We start from the raw sequence: 17,733 nt of genomic DNA on the forward strand, positions 1-17,733 counted from the left end.
GGAACTGGAGAAAGTGCAGAGAAGGGCAACCAAACTTATAAGAGGCATGGGGGGGCTCAGCTATGAGGAAAGATTAGAAGAACTACATTTATTCACTCTTGAGAAGAGGAGAATTAGGGGGGATATGATCCACATGTACAAATATATAATGGGTCCATATAGTGAACTTGGTGTTGAATTATTCACTTTACGGTCAACACTGAGGACAAGGGGGCACTCTTTACGTCTAGAGGAAAAGAGATTTCATCTCCAAATACGGAAAGGTTTTTTCACAGTAAGAGCTGTGAAAATGTGGAACAGACTCCCTCCAGAGGTGGTTCTGGCCAGCTCAGTAGATTTCTTTAACCTGCCTGGCGGTATTCCCGAGCGTGACTCGGGGTGGGTTTTTCATGTTGCGATCGGTATCCCCGAGTCACGCTCGGGCTAGCTATGCAGAGCCTGCAGCGTGCGCTGGCTTACCTTGTCCTGGATCCAGCGATGTCACCGCGCTGTGTGAGCGAGCGGGACATCGCTCGATTCACACAGCGTCCTCCTGTGCCGCCGATCTCCGTTCCCTGCGACGTTACGACGCACGGGAGCGGAGAACGGCGCCAAATTCAAAAATGTAAACAAACACTATACATACAGTATACTGTAATCTTATAGATTACAGTACTGTATGTAAAAAATACACACCCCCCTTGTCCCTAGTGGTCTGCCCAGTGTCCTACATATCATTGTATATAATAAAAACCTTTCTTTCTCCCTGCAAACTGTAGATTGTCCATAGCAACCAAAAGTGTCCCTTTATGTCAAAAATGGTTTTCAGCTAAAAAACAGCGATAATAAATTATAATCACTTGCAGAATTGTGCGATAGCGATTTGTGGGGAAATTCGTCATAAAAAAATAAAAAATAATGACAGCAACAATTTTGCAACTGAGAAAATGTCAGTGATTTTGATTTGATTACATTATTGAATAATTTTTATTAGAATTATATTATTATTTGTTATAATTATTTATAATTATTTATTATATTATAATTTATCATTTTGTTTTTTAAAAAATGTCATACCCAGGATGCCTATTAGATTCTTGTTTGGTCAGATTTAAGTGAGTTATTCCTAAGAATTACAGGCCTACAATATAAAACGCCAAATTTCCTTGCAAATAATTGTACCGCTTTTGGTACGTAATTCCAGACAGAATCATACCGCCAGGGAGGTTAAGAAAGGCCTGGATACTTTCCTAAATGTACAGAATATAACTGAGTACTAAGATTTGTAGGTAAAGTTGATCCAGGGTAAATCCGATTGCCTCTCGGGGGATCAGGAAGGAATTTTTTCCCCTGCTGTAGCAAATTGGATCATGCTCTGCTGGGGTTTGCGTTTAGTTGGACCATCATTTATTTTTCAAGAGGACAATGACCCCAAACACACCTCCAGGCTGTGTTAGGGCTATTTGACCAAGAAGGAGAGTGATGGGGTGCTGCGCCAGGTTACTACCTCTTGAAGCTCATCAAGAGAATGCCAATAGTGTGCAAAGCAGTAATCAAAGCAAAAGGTGGCTACTTTGAAGAACCTAGAATATGAAATATATTTTCAGTTGTTTCACATTTTTTTGTTATGTATAATTCCACATGTGTTAATTCATAGTTTTGATGCCTTCAGTGTGAATCTACAATTTTCATAGTCATGAAAATAAAGAAAACTCTTTGAATGAGAAGGTGTGTCCAAACTTTTGGTCTGTACTAGGGTTGTCCCGATACCGATACTAGTATCGGTATCGGGACCGATTCCGAGTTTTTTCGGCGGTACTCAGACGCCGATACCCCGCCCCGATACACAAATAGAATACTTGCCGTCCCCCACCGCCGCAACCGAAGCCGCAATCCGCCGCCGCGATCCGCCGCCGTTACGCCGCATCCCCGCTACCGCCGACTGTGTAATACGGGCGGGAACATTACAGCTTTGAATCGCTGTAATGATTTGCGCATAGACACTCCCCCTTGCTCGGGTGAACTGTCCAATCCCGAGCAAGGGGGAGTGTCTATACGCAGCGCGGGGCCAATCATTACAGCGATTCAAAGCTGTAACGTTCCCGGCGTATTACACAGTCGGCGGCAGCGGGGATGCAGGTAAGTGGAACATGGCAGGATGGGGGGAGACGCTGGATGGGGGGAGACGATGGCTGCATTGGGGGAGACGATGGCTGCATGGGGGCAGACGATGGCTGCATGGGGGGAGACGATGGCTGGATGGGGGGAGACGATGGCTGGATGGGGGGATACATGGCTGCATGGGGGGAGACGATGGCTGGATGGGGGGAGACGATGGCTGGATGGGGGGAGACGATGGCTGGATGGGGGGAGACGATGGCTGGATGGGGGGATACATGGCTGGATGGGGGGATACATGGCTGGATGGGGGGATACATGGCTGGATGGGGGGAGACATGGCTGCATGGGGGGGATACATGACTGCATGGGGGGATACATGACTGCATGGGGGGATACATGGCTGCATGGGGGGAGACATGGCTGGATGGGGGGAGACATGGCTGCATGGGGGGGATACATGACTGCATGGGGGGATACATGACTGCATGGGGGGATACATGACTGCATGGGGGGATACATGGCTGCATGGGGGGAGACATGGCTGGATGGGGGGGAGACATGGCTGCATGGGGGGGATACATGACTGCATGGGGGGATACATGACTGCATGGGGGGATACATGACTGCATGGGGGGAGACATGGCTGGATGGGGGGAGACATGGCTGAATGGGGGGAGACAATGGCTGCATGGGGGGAGACGATGGCTGGATGGGGGGAGACGATGGCTGGATGGGGGGATACATGGCTGCATGGGGGGAGACATGGCTGGATGGGGGGATACATGGCTGGATGGGGGGGAGACATGGCTGCATGGGGGGGAGACATGGCTGCATGGGGGGGACACATGACTGCATGGGGGGATACATGACTGCATGGGGGGATACATGGCTGCATGGGGGGAGACATGGCTGGATGGGGGGAGACATGAATGGATGGGGGGATACATGGCTGGATGAGGGGGATACATGGCTGGATGGGGGGGATACATGGCTGGATGGGGGGAGACATGGCTGGATGGGGGGGAGACATGGCTGGATGGGGGGGAGACATGGCTGGATGGGGGGGAGACATGGCTGGATGGGGGGAGACGATGGCTGCATGGGGGGAGACGATGGCTGGATGGGGGGAGACGATGGCTGGATGGGGGGAGACATGAATGGATGGGGGGGATGCATGGCTGGATGGGGGGGAGACATGGCTGGATGGGGGGGAGACATGGCTGGATGGGGGGATACATGGCTGGATGGGGGGAGACATGGCTGGATGGGGGGAGACATGGCTGGATGGGGGGGAGACATGGCTGGATGGGGGGGATACATGGCTGGATGGGGGGATACATGGCTGCATCTGTGGGGGGACATGGCTGCATCTGTGGGGGGACATGGCTGCAATATGTGGGGGGACATGGCTGCATTTGGGGACACATTTAAAAAAAGTATCGGTATTCGGTATCGGCGAATACTTGAAAAAAAGTATCGGTACTTGTACTCAGTCCTAAAAAAGTGGTATCGGGACAACCCTAGTCTGTACTGTATATATAGATAGATAGATAGATAGATAGATAGATAGACAGACAGACAGACAGATAGATAGATAGATAGATAGATAGATAGATAGATAGATAGATAGATAGATAGATAGTGTGATGGACTTTTTACCTATATGCTTCAGGTTAATCCTCCCTGCTTGTTTAAGGCTGTTAATTGTAGTTACTCTTCTGCAGCTAGCCCTGTTTCAAATGTTAATTGTTTTAGCCCTGTGTTTACTGGTTACTGTGATTAGATAAGTGGCTTGTGTTAATTATGCTGATTGCTTCATTGTGATAATTATCTCTCTATATGCGGTGCCGACTCGGCTAGCTACTGAGTAGTTCAAAGAAATATCTTTATTTCAAAGGAGCTGTATTGAAGACCCCCCACTGTGTGAGGGGGGGCGGAGATTTGTCATTGTAACAGTTGTAACCACATATAAGCTCTGGTTTCTTAACATTAAAGTCTGTCTTGTTCAAGCAGTAAGCTGGTCTCATGTGTGGCTTTCTGGGCGACTCCAGGGATATCCCTCCTCGTGGAATATTGGGGTGATTGTCGTTATGGGAAGAAGGGAACGTTGACGGGGATATCATACCGATACCGTCACAATTGGTTGGTAGCAGCGGGATCTTCCCTTCTATTCCCCTTCACACCCGGATTCCAAGCAGACACTGGAAGAACTACTGGAAGTTCGTGGAAGGATTGCTAGCAACAAAACCAAGCGGGTCATCATAGCAGAATTAATGGAGCTAGACCAGGAGAACGGGATTGCAGCAACGCCAGCAGTACAAGAGATGGAGACACCAGTGATTCAGGAGGAGTCACCAACCAACAAGCTAATGAGAGAGAAGCTAGCGTGGTTCGGCCCGAACCCAACGCCAGATGTGGTTCTGAAAGTGATGGACCTGTTAGCGGAGGAGGCCAAACAAATAAGGGACGCAGAACTACAGAAGGATAAACAAATAAGGGACGCAGAACTACAGAAGGATAAACAAATAAGGGACGCAGAGCTACAGTTAAAACTGGCAGCAGTCCAACAAGCAGCCGCACCTTCTACGAACAGTGAGTACAGCACAGCAGACGCAAGGAAGATTCCATTTAGCGCTTTTAAAGCTTTTGATGAAAAGGACTGTGAAATTGATAACTACCTGGCGGATTTTGAGCGACAATGTAACCTGCACCGAATAGCTAGAAGAGAGTGGGTTGCAATATTGTCAGGCAAACTGTCAGGCAAAGCTTCTGATGCTTTCCGGACCGTGCCAGATCAGGATATCCATAGCTACGCCCGGGTTAAAGAAGTGCTCCTGGCTCGCTATGCAGTAACCCCAGAGTCCCACCGACAGAAGTTCAGGGACTCACGCAAAACCACGAAAGACTCTTACGCAGAATGGGCATGCCAGCTGTCCCTGTCGGCCTCTAACTGGGTTAACAGCAGCCAGGCCACCACCGCAGAGGACATTTTGCAACTAATGCTCCTGGAGCAATTTTACAATCACATCCAGACGGACGTCAAGGATTGGGTGAGAGATCGCAGGCCCATGACTCTACCAGAGGCTGCGAAGTTGGCGGATGAATATGCGGATACTCGCAAGACAAACCAGGTCACACCACGGGTACAACCCCCACAACCAACGGCGCCCTCACACCCACCAGCCGCTAGATACCAACCGCCTAACAGACCGATGACATATAGCCCTCGCTACCCACGCCAGGAGGACAACGAACAACGCTGCTTCCGGTGCAAACAGTTGGGTCACTTCAAGCAGAATTGCCCCATGAATGACAACACCAGGTCAAATTGGTCTCAACCTGGGTACCGCCCACCAGCAGCAGCCCATTGTGTAGACTCGGCTTGGGATCCCCAGGAGCTGGGTCAGGAAGAACCATTGGGCACCCCTTACGAAGCCCTCATGGTACAATCTGTTATTACGGACAACAGGGAACACCATTGTCAGCTGGTCATGGGCGACAGCCATGAGCCGGAGGGGCCTTGGAGGGAGCTGGGCAGAAAGAGGCACCGCCAGCTAACCTCCAAGAAGAAGAGGTCCTGGAAGTCATATAACCAGCGGACCTGGGAGGAGAAGAAGCGACTGGAGGAGAGGGAGTCACAGCGGGCATCCCAGATGCGGGCCGAGATGTTCGCCAAGGGCCCACCGGTGGCCCCTTACACCCCCACCCAGTTCCTGATGATGAAGGACCACGTGGAGAGCCTGCAGGACATGAGCAAGCAGGATCTGATCCGTGAGTACATGGAGCTGGAGGAGTGCATAAGCCGCATGGAGGAGGAGAACAACCACCTGAGGTCACAGCGGGCTGACCCCCCCAGGCTCCATGAACTGGAGATGGAGCTGGAGAAGCTCAAAGAGGAGAACCGGCGGCTGCGGAGGGAGCAGGGGGTGGCTGACCTTATGGGGCTCTGAGTCCCCTCCCCCCCCCCCCCCCCCCGGACTCTGAGCACCAGTGCTACAGCACTTCAACAAATATAACTTTTTCTTTTTATGAATCTCCTGTGATTGTCACTTCAGAGCCATAACCTGCCCCTCCCATAGCGGGACACCTAGATGGCGGCGCACAGACCCATTCGCCATCTTCACACTGACTTCTGGTGACTCTGCAGATCGCACAAAGACTTGGGGACTGACCGGCGTGTGATCTGACGACCCGGTGGCTTACCTGAGTCGGGAGCAGTTGTCAAGGGAGGTCAGTCATGCCAAACGGAGTTAACCTCGGACTAAAAGCTCTGAACCCGTCAACCCTACTGGACCAGGGAAGGTCCAACCGGGTTTGCCGGAGCAGGGAGAAAAAGGGGGGCCATTGTGATGGACTTTTTACCTATATGCTTCAGGTTAATCCTCCCTGCTTGTTTAAGGCTGTTAATTGTAGTTACTCTTCTGCAGCTAGCCCTGTTTCAAATGTTAATTGTTTTAGCCCTGTGTTTACTGGTTACTGTGATTAGATAAGTGGCTTGTGTTAATTATGCTGATTGCTTCATTGTGATAATTATCTCTCTATATGCGGTGCCGACTCGGCTAGCTACTGAGTAGTTCAAAGAAATATCTTTATTTCAAAGGAGCTGTATTGAAGACCCCCCACTGTGTGAGGGGGGGCGGAGATTTGTCATTGTAACAGTTGTAACCACATATAAGCTCTGGTTTCTTAACATTAAAGTCTGTCTTGTTCAAGCAGTAAGCTGGTCTCATGTGTGGCTTTCTGGGCGACTCCAGGGATATCCCTCCTCGTGGAATATTGGGGTGATTGTCGTTATGGGAAGAAGGGAACGTTGACGGGGATATCATACCGATACCGTCACAGATAGATAGATAGATAGATAGATAGATAGATAGATTGATTAAACTATAAATATTTTGAAAACTCTTTTTAAGCCAGCAGGTGGAGCTTTAGGACCTTTTTCACACACACACATATATATATATATATATATATATATATATATATCTATCTGTTTACAGACTCTGTAGGTGTAATTTACATTCAGAAGTGGATGACTCATAAGCCATGAATCATCCTAGTTCCTCATCCTTTATACTATGGCTCTGGTCCCAGGTTTCATTCAGACAAAGGGAGCCACAAAGAAGGTAGTGACTTTTGTGCCGTTTCTGCCAAGTGTTCTGAAAAGCCTTTGTCGTACAATAAATATGTGTTTGTAAAACAAGGAATATTAAATGAAATTAATATTAGCCGTGTCTAGCCTTTGCCTTTAAAACAGAAGAAGTCAATTCTGTTTAGTTTATTAATTGCATTTTAACCTACAGTACATTTTATCTTGTTGATCATTAGCACCTGTTTAGTATAATTGAGTAACTCCACTTTTGTTGGGGGAAAAAAACATGCCTCTATGGATGATCTATGAACTTTGCAAGGATTTTAACCACTTAAACCCCCGGACCATATTGCTGGTCAAAGACCAGAGCACTTTTTGCGATTCGGGACTGCGCCGCTTTAACTGACAATTGCGCGGTCGTGCGACGTAACTCCCAAACAAAATTGGCGTCATTTTTTTCCCACAAATAGAGCTTTCTTTTGGTGGCATTTGATAACCTCTGCGGTTTTTATTTTTTGCGCTATAAACAAAAATAGAGCGACAATTTTGAAAAAAATGATTTTTTTTTACTTTTTGCTGTAATAAATATCCCCCAAAAATATATAAAAAACATTTTTTTTCCTCAGTTTAGGACGATACGTATTCTTCTACATATTTTTCGTAAAAAAAAACGCAATAAGCGTTTATTGATTGGTTTGCGCAAAAGTTATAGCGTTTACAAAATAGGGGGTATTTTTATGGCATTTTTATTAATATATTTTTTTTACTAGTAATGGCGGCGATCAGCGATTTTTTTCGGTACTGCGACATTATGGCGGACACTTCGGACACTTTTGACACATTTTAGGGACCATTGGCATTTTTATAGCGATCAGTGCTATAAAAATGCATTGGATTACTATAAAAATGCCACTGGCAGTGAAGGGGTTAACACTAGGGGGCGGGGAAGGGGTTAAGTATGTTCCCTGGGTGTGTTCTTACTGTGGGGGGGGGGGGTGGCCTCACTAGGGGAAACACTGATCCTCTGTTCATACATTGTATGAACAGAAGATCAGCATTTCCCCTGCTGACAGGACCGAGAGCTGTGTGTTTACACACACAGCTCCCGGTCCCCGCTCTGTAAAGAGCAATCACAGGTGCCCGGCGGCGATCGAGCCCGCCGGGCACACGCACGGGAGTCGGGGGCGAGCGGGGGGCGCGCGCCTCCGGTGGCGCGCACGCGCCCCTAGTGGCCGCTCGAAGAGCGGACGTATAGCTACGGGCTCTCGCCCAGGAGAGCCGACCTGCCGCCGTATAATGACGGTGGCTGGTCGGCTAGTAGTTAACAAACGTTGTTGCAGATTCCTACCTTTTGTTATTCTGAAGAATACTGTTTGTTTGTCTTTGTCCAATCTGTATGGGAGTGATTTTATAATTATCCATCAGCAGCTGCACCTGCAGGGCTCTAATGTTTTAATACACATATATATTTTTGTCACTTAATTAATCAATTTCTTGCTACTTTTCGCATTAATTATTTAGGTATTCATTTATTTCTGGGTTGCGCTTTTTTTAATTCCTTTTTACCACTGTCTGCAAGCCTTATTCAGGCTAAATAAATTGCAGCACCCACATGTCCTGCAGGTGAAGGTCATATTCCTCCACCTACTATTATAGTATTCACTTCTATGTCTAATCACTTCATAGAAGGCAGTGCAGATTTTTAACCTTCGCCAATTGTTCTTTACACCAGGGACGTGCAGTCAGGGGAGGCAAGTGAGGCAGAGCCTCATCTGCCATGAAAATAAAAAATAACAAAAACACGCTTCAAGCTTCGAGGGTCATAGCTCTTGACCTGGGGTAGGTAGCTGAAGTCCTACCCCACCACTGGTCATCGCTCCTTGCGCAGCCTGTCAGAAGCTATGTACAGAGCGGCCAGTTTAAATACAAGCTGGCAGACTCTGTTTGCAGCAGACAGAGGATGAGCTCACAGTGCCTCTCCTCACTTCTTGTCAGAAGCACTGAGCTCAATGGACAGCTTGGAGCCCAAGCTGTCCAATAAAAATCCTGCAGTGGAGACACGCCTCTCACTGCAGTGTCATAGAAGGAAGCATGTCTCTAAAAGACACATGCTCCCTCCCAGTCCAGCTCGCTTAACTACAAGGAAAAAACATGGGTTTATGGGTATAAGATTTATGCTGGCCATACACTATACGAAGAATCGGCCGAACCCATTTTCGAAAAACGAACATTCAGCCGTGAGTGCAAACGATAGTGCCATCATGTAATGACCGATATATCGTTCAGTGGACATAAATGAATAATTTTTTTGTTTGTTTTTTTACATATACCTAGTGCAGACAGTTCAGATGGGAAACACATTAACCTTTCAATTTATCGTTCGTTCGGCAGAAAATTTCAAAACTAGTCCTTTGTTTTTTCGGTTCAAAAACGTCCAAACGATTATCGATTTTGTGCCCATTAATTGGCTGAAAAATTAACGATTTGTCTAAATTACTGAATTTCGTCCGATTTCTCGTATAGTTTATGGCCAGCATTACCCACAATCCCATGTTTTTCTCACACAGTTAATAGGAAGAATGAGAATTTGCTGCTGTTGAAAAGGGACTGTTTAATCGAGCTAAATCATATATTATGCAGTTAAGATCCGACGGCGTAAGAGACTTACGCCAGTCGGATCTAATAGAAATCTATGCGTAACTGATTCTAAGAATCAGGCGCATAGATACGAAGGCTCAGACTCAGAGATACAACGGCGTATCTGGAGATACGCCGTCGTATCTCCTTTGAGAATTTGGGCCACAGTGTATATATGGGCATATCTGTTTTGCAGTGGTTACTGGGCTGCTTTCAAACTGATCCGCAGGTGGAGCGCAGTGCACCTGCAGGTTACCTACACTGAGCCATAGACTTCTGTTATCACATGTGGGTATGGTGCGCTTTCAGAAAGTGCACCACACCTGCAGGATATAATAGAAGTCTATGACAAAGTGCAGCTAACCTGCAAGAAAGCCACAAGTGCATGTGGTGCATCACTGTGAAAGCAACCTTAGGACCCAATCGAACCCTTCATTCACCTCCATGTCCATTTACCCCTGCTTACCTCCAATCCGATACGCTAAAAAAGAAAAAAAAAAAACAGAAAAGGGGATTCGTCCCCTTTCACCTGGGCGGATTGAATTGGAGGGCCCATAGAGTAGCGTGGGCTGTTTCCGTGTCTGTTCAGCATATGCAGCGTGGACACAGACCTGTCATCCGCCCATTCCACTCATTTTGGCCCCAAACCGGTTACCAAATCGCTTCAGTGGCCCTCGCTCATCAAAAGGTTGGGCACCCCTGCACTAGACCATTGTTGTACAATATCTTTCTTATTCTGCTTACTTAACTTTTGCAGAGTGTGACTCGGATTTCCGTCATTACATATGTATAATAATTATACACTATTTATATTATAGCATGTGAGTTGAGCTTTACTACTAAGTATTACTTCTGACCTTTGCTCATGTACTCAGTGACAATGTAAATAGGTTCTTCTGAGACCACTGCGTACAGCTGCACCAGTTTATCATGTTTCAGCTTTTTCATAATCTGAGCTTCTTCCAGGAAAGACTCTGGAGACATGGTCCCTGGCTTCAATGTCTTTATAGCCACCTTGGTGTTTCCATTCCATGTACCTACAAGTAGGAAGACCAATATAGATACACATTAGCTGATTACTTACTTATGGAGGCACAAGCATACAAGAAAGAGCTAAGCACTACCAGCAGTGTATGCAGAGGTGTTTGGCTGTGTATAGCTTTAATAAAAATGTAAAAATACAATTCCAGACATGGAATACATTTTGTCTAGCCAAGTATTTCCTTCACCAAGTTAGATAAATTAGGAAATCTACGAGGGAGATTTACTAAAACTGGTGCATTCAGAATCTGGTGCAGCTGTGCATGGTAGACAATCGGCTTCGAACTTCAGCTTGTTCAATTAAAGCGGGGGTTCACCCTAAAAAAATGTTTTTCTTTGTCTACCATGCCATCCAGCATACTAGCGTCAGCTACAGTATGCCTTTATTTTATTTTTTTCGCTGTACTCACAGTTTAATCCATTAGTTAAGCTTCAGGCGTTCCTATGAAGAGGGGAATATGATTGACGGCTGGCTATGGAGCGTCACGCTTCCCGAAAATAGCCGAAATAGGACTTGGCTCTTCACGGCGCCTGCGCAGTCAGCTCCTAGTCTTTGCGCAGGCGCCGTACAGCGCCGTGAAGAGCCGAGTCCTACTCCAGCTATTTTCGGGAAGCGTGACGCGCCATAGCCGGCCGTCAATCATGTTCCCCTCTTCATAGGAACGCCTACTCCCCGCGGGAGCCTGAAACAAAACTAATGGATTAAACTGTGAGTACAGCGCAAAAAAATAAAATAAAGGCATACTGTAGCTGATGCTAGTAGGCTGGATGGCATGGTAGAAAGTTTTTTTTTAGGGTGAACCTCCGCTTTAAGCTTTGGCAATAAATCATGGAAGCTGATTGGTTTCTATGCAGAGCTGCACCGGATTTTACAATCTCTAGTTTTAGTAAATCCCCCCTTTCTTGTCTTGCAGAATCTAACTTCACTTTGGGGGTGTGCCTTTTACAGCTGAGTAGATCTAAATTAGAAAAAAAAGACCTCGGCTAGCATGATATAGGGGATTATTTATGAAAGGCAAATCCACTTTGCACTACAAGTGCAAACTACAAGTGCAAAGTGCACTTGAAATTGCACTGGAAGTGCAGTCGCTGTAAATCTGAGGGGTAGATTTGAAATTAGGGGAAGCTCTTCTGATTTTATTATCCAATCATGTGCAAGCTAAAATGCTGTTTTTTATTTTCCTTTCAGTGCAATCTCAAGTGCACTTTGCACTTGTAGTTTACTCTTGTAGTGCAAAGTGGATTTGTCTTTAGTAAATAACCCCCATAGCGTAGCTTTTTAGATATATGTAACCTTTTAAAGTAAACCTGCACTTATTTACTAATCGTAAGGCTTTATAGCAGGTGCCCACTCTTATCTTTGTTGCAGTTTCCATTGTTGTAGGGTCTGGAAAAACTTGTTCAAATACTGGCTTTCTAGAAGTTGCACAGTGCTTGCTCAGGCAATTAGCCACTCAGGCACTAAGAAATGATTTGTGAGAGGCAGAGGGGAGTTTATGTGGAAGTACATATATTTTTTCTTGAAGCTCTGTTATTGGATTGGGTTAAAGAGGAGTGTGGTAAATGTAAGAAAAGTCACCATGCAGTACCTGCTACAACACCTGAGGGATAATTCAGTAAACAAGTTTTTTCAAACAGGTTTACTACAAAGTTATGTATAAGTTATGTATAAGAGGAAAAACAAAAAGAGAGAAGAGCGCCACTACCTAAGTGTAGCAATAAATATGCACTCACGTGTAAAATGTCCTAAAAGCATATCCATAAGTCTCCAGCAGATGGCAGCCTTCCAGGTGGTCAATGGTAAGCAAGTCCCTCAGGGTGGATGTGATGTAACATTTCCTTGCTGTCCAAAGTGGTTATTATCCATGTGATCCACACATATAGTCTGCTGCTCCTGCTGGTTCTTCCTGGTCTTCCCTTGGTTGATTTTCTGGTTCCAAGCACCTTACATCACATCCATCCAGAGGGACTTGCTCACCAATAACCACCAGGAAGGCTGTCATCTACTAGAGACTTATGGATATGCTTTTAATACATTGAACATGACAACTTATACCTTATAATCAACATGTTGGATTGTTTTTAGAAAAACTAAACAAATGATGGCACAATTGTATGAGGCATTTTTGCTTTTTGATCGACAGAACGTTTGGTTTTTGACTTGTCTATGGCCAGGCTTAGTTATGGCAAACAAACCTAGTGGGCCCCTCATAAACAGAGAACTAAGTAGGATTGCTCTTTGCTGAAGGGTTTATATATATATATATATATATATATATATATATATATAAAATATATAAGTAAGCTGTCTTAGCCACTGGTTGTTTTTCTAGCTGATCATTGGTGCATCTGGTACGAGCCAATTCTCTTATAGCAACTATTTTTTTTCAATCACTTAACTCTTATGGATTTTCTATGTGATTTACAAGTTTAATAAACTCTTTCTTTCTCAGTGACTCTAGTGACATTTGACTTTTTGAGACTGTGGTTTGAACAGAGGTGTCAGAACACCCATGACACATACAGCCTTGCTCCAAGAGCTATATAGAGACATTTGGGGGCAGATCCACGTAGCGGATCGTAATTTTATTCCGGCGTAGCGTATCGTATTAACGCTACGCCGCCGCAACTTTGAGAGGCAAGTGCTGTATACACAAAGCACTTGCCTCTAAAGTTACGGCGGCGTAGCGTAAATCTGCCGGCGCATGGGCGCAGAATTCAAATGTTAAAGATGTGGGCGTGTTTTATGTTAATTTTACTTGACCCGACGTAAATGACGTTTTTTCTGAACGGCGCATGCGCCGTCCGTGGGGGTATCCCAGTGCGCATGCTCGAAATTAACCCGCAACAAGCCAATGCTTACGACGTGAACGTCATTCAACGCAAAGCCCTATTCGGGAACAACTTACGCAAACAACGTAAAATGTTCAAAATTCGACGCGGGAACGACGTCCATACTTAACATTGAGTACGCCTCATATAGCAGGGGTAACTTTACGCCGAAAAAAGCCTTACAGAAACTACGTAAAAAAATGCACCGGCAAGACGTACGTTTGTGGATTCGCGTATCTAGCTAATTTGCATACTCAACGCGGAATTCGACGGAAGCGCCACCTAGCGGCCAGCGTAAATATGCACCTTAGATCCGACAGCGTACTAAGACGTACGCCAGTCGGATCTAGCCCAGCTTCAGGCGTATCTTGTTTTGTGGATACAAAACAAAGATACGCCGGAGCAAAATAGAAGTTACGCGGCGTATCAATAGATACGCCGTTGTAACTTCTTTGTGGCTCTGCCCCTTGGTTGTTGTCTTACAATTACCCAGGGGTTGTCTCTAGCTGCTAGGAGCAGCAGTGCTGTCACTAATACTACCTCCTAGTAATTTATTTTGAATGCTTAATTAATTAATTCTGATGCTTTTTTTAAATAAAAGTCAGAGAGTCAAATTAAAGTGGTTGTAAATGTAAAAAAAATCTGTGGCCCCGAACTTTCTCTTCTGAAGTCCCCACTGTTGCTCTTCGCTCCTTCTCTTCTCTGAGTCTCCCCATAGCAATCCGCATGCTATAAGGGCACTCGAGGCAGGCTGGGTGCATCCATAGACACACATTGCATGGCTCTGCTCCAACCCCCAGCTCCCTCCTAAAAGGATTTGATTGACAGCAGCAGGAGCCAATGGCTCCCAAATCTATTAGCAAAGCTTGCGAGACCAGGTAGGGAGGGAGACCAGAGGGAGAAGAGCTGCTGCAGGTAGGACAGTGATGGATCGAGAGAATTTTCAGGTAAGTGTTTAAGGGGAGGTGCTAGGGGGGAGTTGATATTATTGAAATATGTTTTACCTTAATGCAGAGAATGCATCAAGGTAAAACAAACTTTTGCCTTTAGAACCACTTTAACTGGCAAAGTTATAATCTCTTCTACTTTTAGTATTATAAAACAAAACATGGGCCCAGTTTTCAGTCTTCAAGATAACAATCAAGCAGTGTAACATACTGCTTGCTCTACAAGAAACAAACCAGTTAGTAGATGTGCCTTATTGTGGTTTCCTTTAAAAAGATCCCTCGAAACAGAACATTTGGGGTCTTTTCCAAATAAAAGTTTACATATCTATCTATACTTTTCTTTTTTAAATAAAAAGATGTCTAATTTTTCCATAACACAACAAATGATCCACCTTACCATACCACACTTCAGCGAAACAGCCCTGACCAAGCTTCTGCATCAGGTTTATTGTGCTCCGTGACACTTCCCAAGCATCTTTAGCCAATCCAATAGTTTGTGGTACATAAGTCCGTGCAATCATTGTTAAATTATAACATAAACCATCAGCATTGTCTACAGGAAAGGAAATAATTGGAAATACATGTAATACATGCAATAAGAAAGATGGAAGGTGTTTTGTACCTTTTATAATTATAACTCTAGAAAAGCAATATATTTTTAGAAAACCTGCATTGTGTCAGCATGTGTTCTGTAGAAATGCAATAACATTGCACTTTCAATATCATTGCACTTTCAATATCATTGCACTTTCAATATTTCTCCCTAAGTCACATTCCATCTTTCCATTTGCTGCTCCGCACCAGAGCAGCCAAACAGAACAATAAATGATGTTCTCTGCGTACCCATCCATACTTCCCCAAACTGCCCATTTCCCAGTCTCTTGATCAACTGGAGAGACTCTCTTGGGATTTCCCAGACATCTTTGGTTTTGACAGACAGGTCAGTAAGCCTTGGCATTCCTTTATGGCATGGTACTACCAAGCGGCAGCAGAGGCCAGCAGCTCTCTCTGAAAGGCACATAATAAGAATAGGGCAAAAGAGAAGAGAAATGACACACAGGAATGGAGCACAGTATACTTAGTAAAAGCAGCACACATTACATTTCCGGAGGAAACACTGAAAGCAAGGGTGTAAATTGTCTATTACAAATCACATAAAAATGACACATACTTACAGGCATACAGTATTTTAAAGCTGTAAATATGACTTTCACCAAACATTCACTGGTATCAATTGCTGTCATTTAAAAAACATATTCACTGCTATCTAAATATGCTTTACTATTAGTGATGAGCTAAAGTTCAGGCTAAAGCCAGTTCTGCCAGATGGCCATATTTGGACAATCTTGTTGGCCATAAATTACCACATTAGGTCAATGTACTAGGTGTAATCCTAGACTGTGACCTGTCCTTTCAGCCCCAAATCCAATCCATGTCAGGAGCTTGTAGACTTCACCTCCATACCATCTCTAAAATTCACCCCTTTTTAACTAATGAAACCACCAAGCTACTCAAACACTCCCTTGTTATCTCTCACCTTGACTATTGCAACTCCCTTCCCAAAAACGTACCCCTCCATAGGTTATCCCCTTTTCAGTCTATCATGAATGCTGCTGTCAGACTCATCTACCCTACCAGCCGCTCAGTGTCTGCAGCCCTCTCTGCCAATCCCTCTATTGGCTTCTGATTGCCCAGCAAATTAAATTCAAAATACTAACAACAACATACAAAGCCATCCAAAACTGCCCCAAAACTAGATCATCAATCTTGTCTCCAAATATCACCCAAACTATACTCTCCGCTCCTCCCAAGACCTCCTGCTCACTCTCAAGCTCCCATGTATTCTCCTCCCATGCTCATCTCCAGGACCTCTTCAGAGTCTCTCCCATCCTGTGGAAACTCTCTACCTCAGTATGTCCGGCTATCTCTGAGGCCTCGTACACACGACCAGTTTCCTCGGCAGAATCCATCAAGAAACTTGGTGGGAGAGTTTTTTTGCCGAGGAAACTGATCGTGTGTACATTTTTCATCGAGGAAACTGTCGAGGAACTCGTCGAGCCAAAAAGAGAGCAAGTTCTCTTTTTCCTCAACGGGAGTCAAATTGGCTCGTCGAGTTCCTCGTTTCCGAGGAGAAACTCGAGCGTGTGTATGCTAAGGAACCCGCGCTTGCTCATAATAAAGTATAAGACGGGAGTAAAAGTAGCATTTGTAATGGAGAGAACACATTTTTAAAGCTGTAACAGACTGAAAAGTGCAAATCGTCTCTTACCAAACTTTTACTTAACACGCAAACACATGAGATTAGCAAAAGCAGCCCCAAAAGTTGTGCAAGGGAATCAAACTTCCCCTGCCGTCCTATGTGTTGTAGTCACCGCGTTTGAGAATGAGGAGATTTTGTCTTGACTGTGTGTACGCAAAGCAAGCTTGTCGAGTTCCTTGACAAGCCTAACAAGGAACTCGACGAGGAAAATGATGTGTTTCGCCCGACGAGTTACTCGGTCGTGTGTACGAGGCCTGACTCTGGTTGCCTTTAGGAGATCCCTGAAAACTCTTCTCTTCAGGGAAGCCTATAACACCTCCAACTAACTGAGCTTTTATCACTTCCATTAGCTCATCCCCAACAGTTATGACCTTTTGCACCACTTGCCCCACCCTATTAGATTGAAAGCTCTGTGTGTCCATTCAGACATGGAGCCATGGCTCGGTACCCCCTCCTCATTAGCTCACTGACTTTGATTGCCATTGGCGCCCGCTGCTGTGTCTTAGCCAATCAGGAGTGTCTGTCTGTACTGTACTGTACTCCCTTTATATTGTAAAGCGATGCGCAAACTGTTGGCACTATATAAATCCTGTATAATAATACAAATAATTTCCATATTTGGACAATGTCTTTGAGCATAAATGGCCATCTTAGGTCAATGGTGTCAGGGCATTCCCAGGCTGCAGCTGACTGATGTGGCGGGATGCTATCTTGTGACAGCTTTCCATGGGTACGGGCCAGACTGCCAGCAGCCCGAACCTTAGCTCATCACTACTTGCCATGTTTGAAGAATCTGAAAGAAAAACTAGGATGGATTTATCAAA

General features: G+C 45.3%; 1 protein-coding gene across 5 annotated transcripts in view; it reads right to left on the bottom strand.

Moving 5' to 3' along the window:
* The window catches only part of FYN (FYN proto-oncogene, Src family tyrosine kinase), a 292,106-nt gene that overhangs the window by 23,344 nt on the left and 251,029 nt on the right, over window positions 1–17,733 (bottom strand). For 3 of the 5 annotated variants that reach the window (XM_040350252.1, XM_040350253.1, XM_040350254.1), the window contains 2 exons: window positions 15,493–15,657; window positions 10,687–10,866 (listed from right to left, as the gene is read on the bottom strand). In XM_040350252.1, the coding sequence (XP_040206186.1) occupies window positions 10,687–10,866; window positions 15,493–15,657 (345 nt within the window). Of the gene's footprint in view, window positions 1–10,686; window positions 10,867–15,046; window positions 15,203–15,492; window positions 15,658–17,733 lie in introns of all 5 variants that reach the window. The other 2 variants (XM_040350256.1, XM_040350255.1) reach the window with 2 other exon arrangements.

The sequence above is a fragment of the Rana temporaria genome, chromosome 4, assembly GCF_905171775.1.
Source record: "Rana temporaria chromosome 4, aRanTem1.1, whole genome shotgun sequence".
NCBI classification, from domain to species: Eukaryota; Metazoa; Chordata; class Amphibia; order Anura; family Ranidae; genus Rana; species Rana temporaria.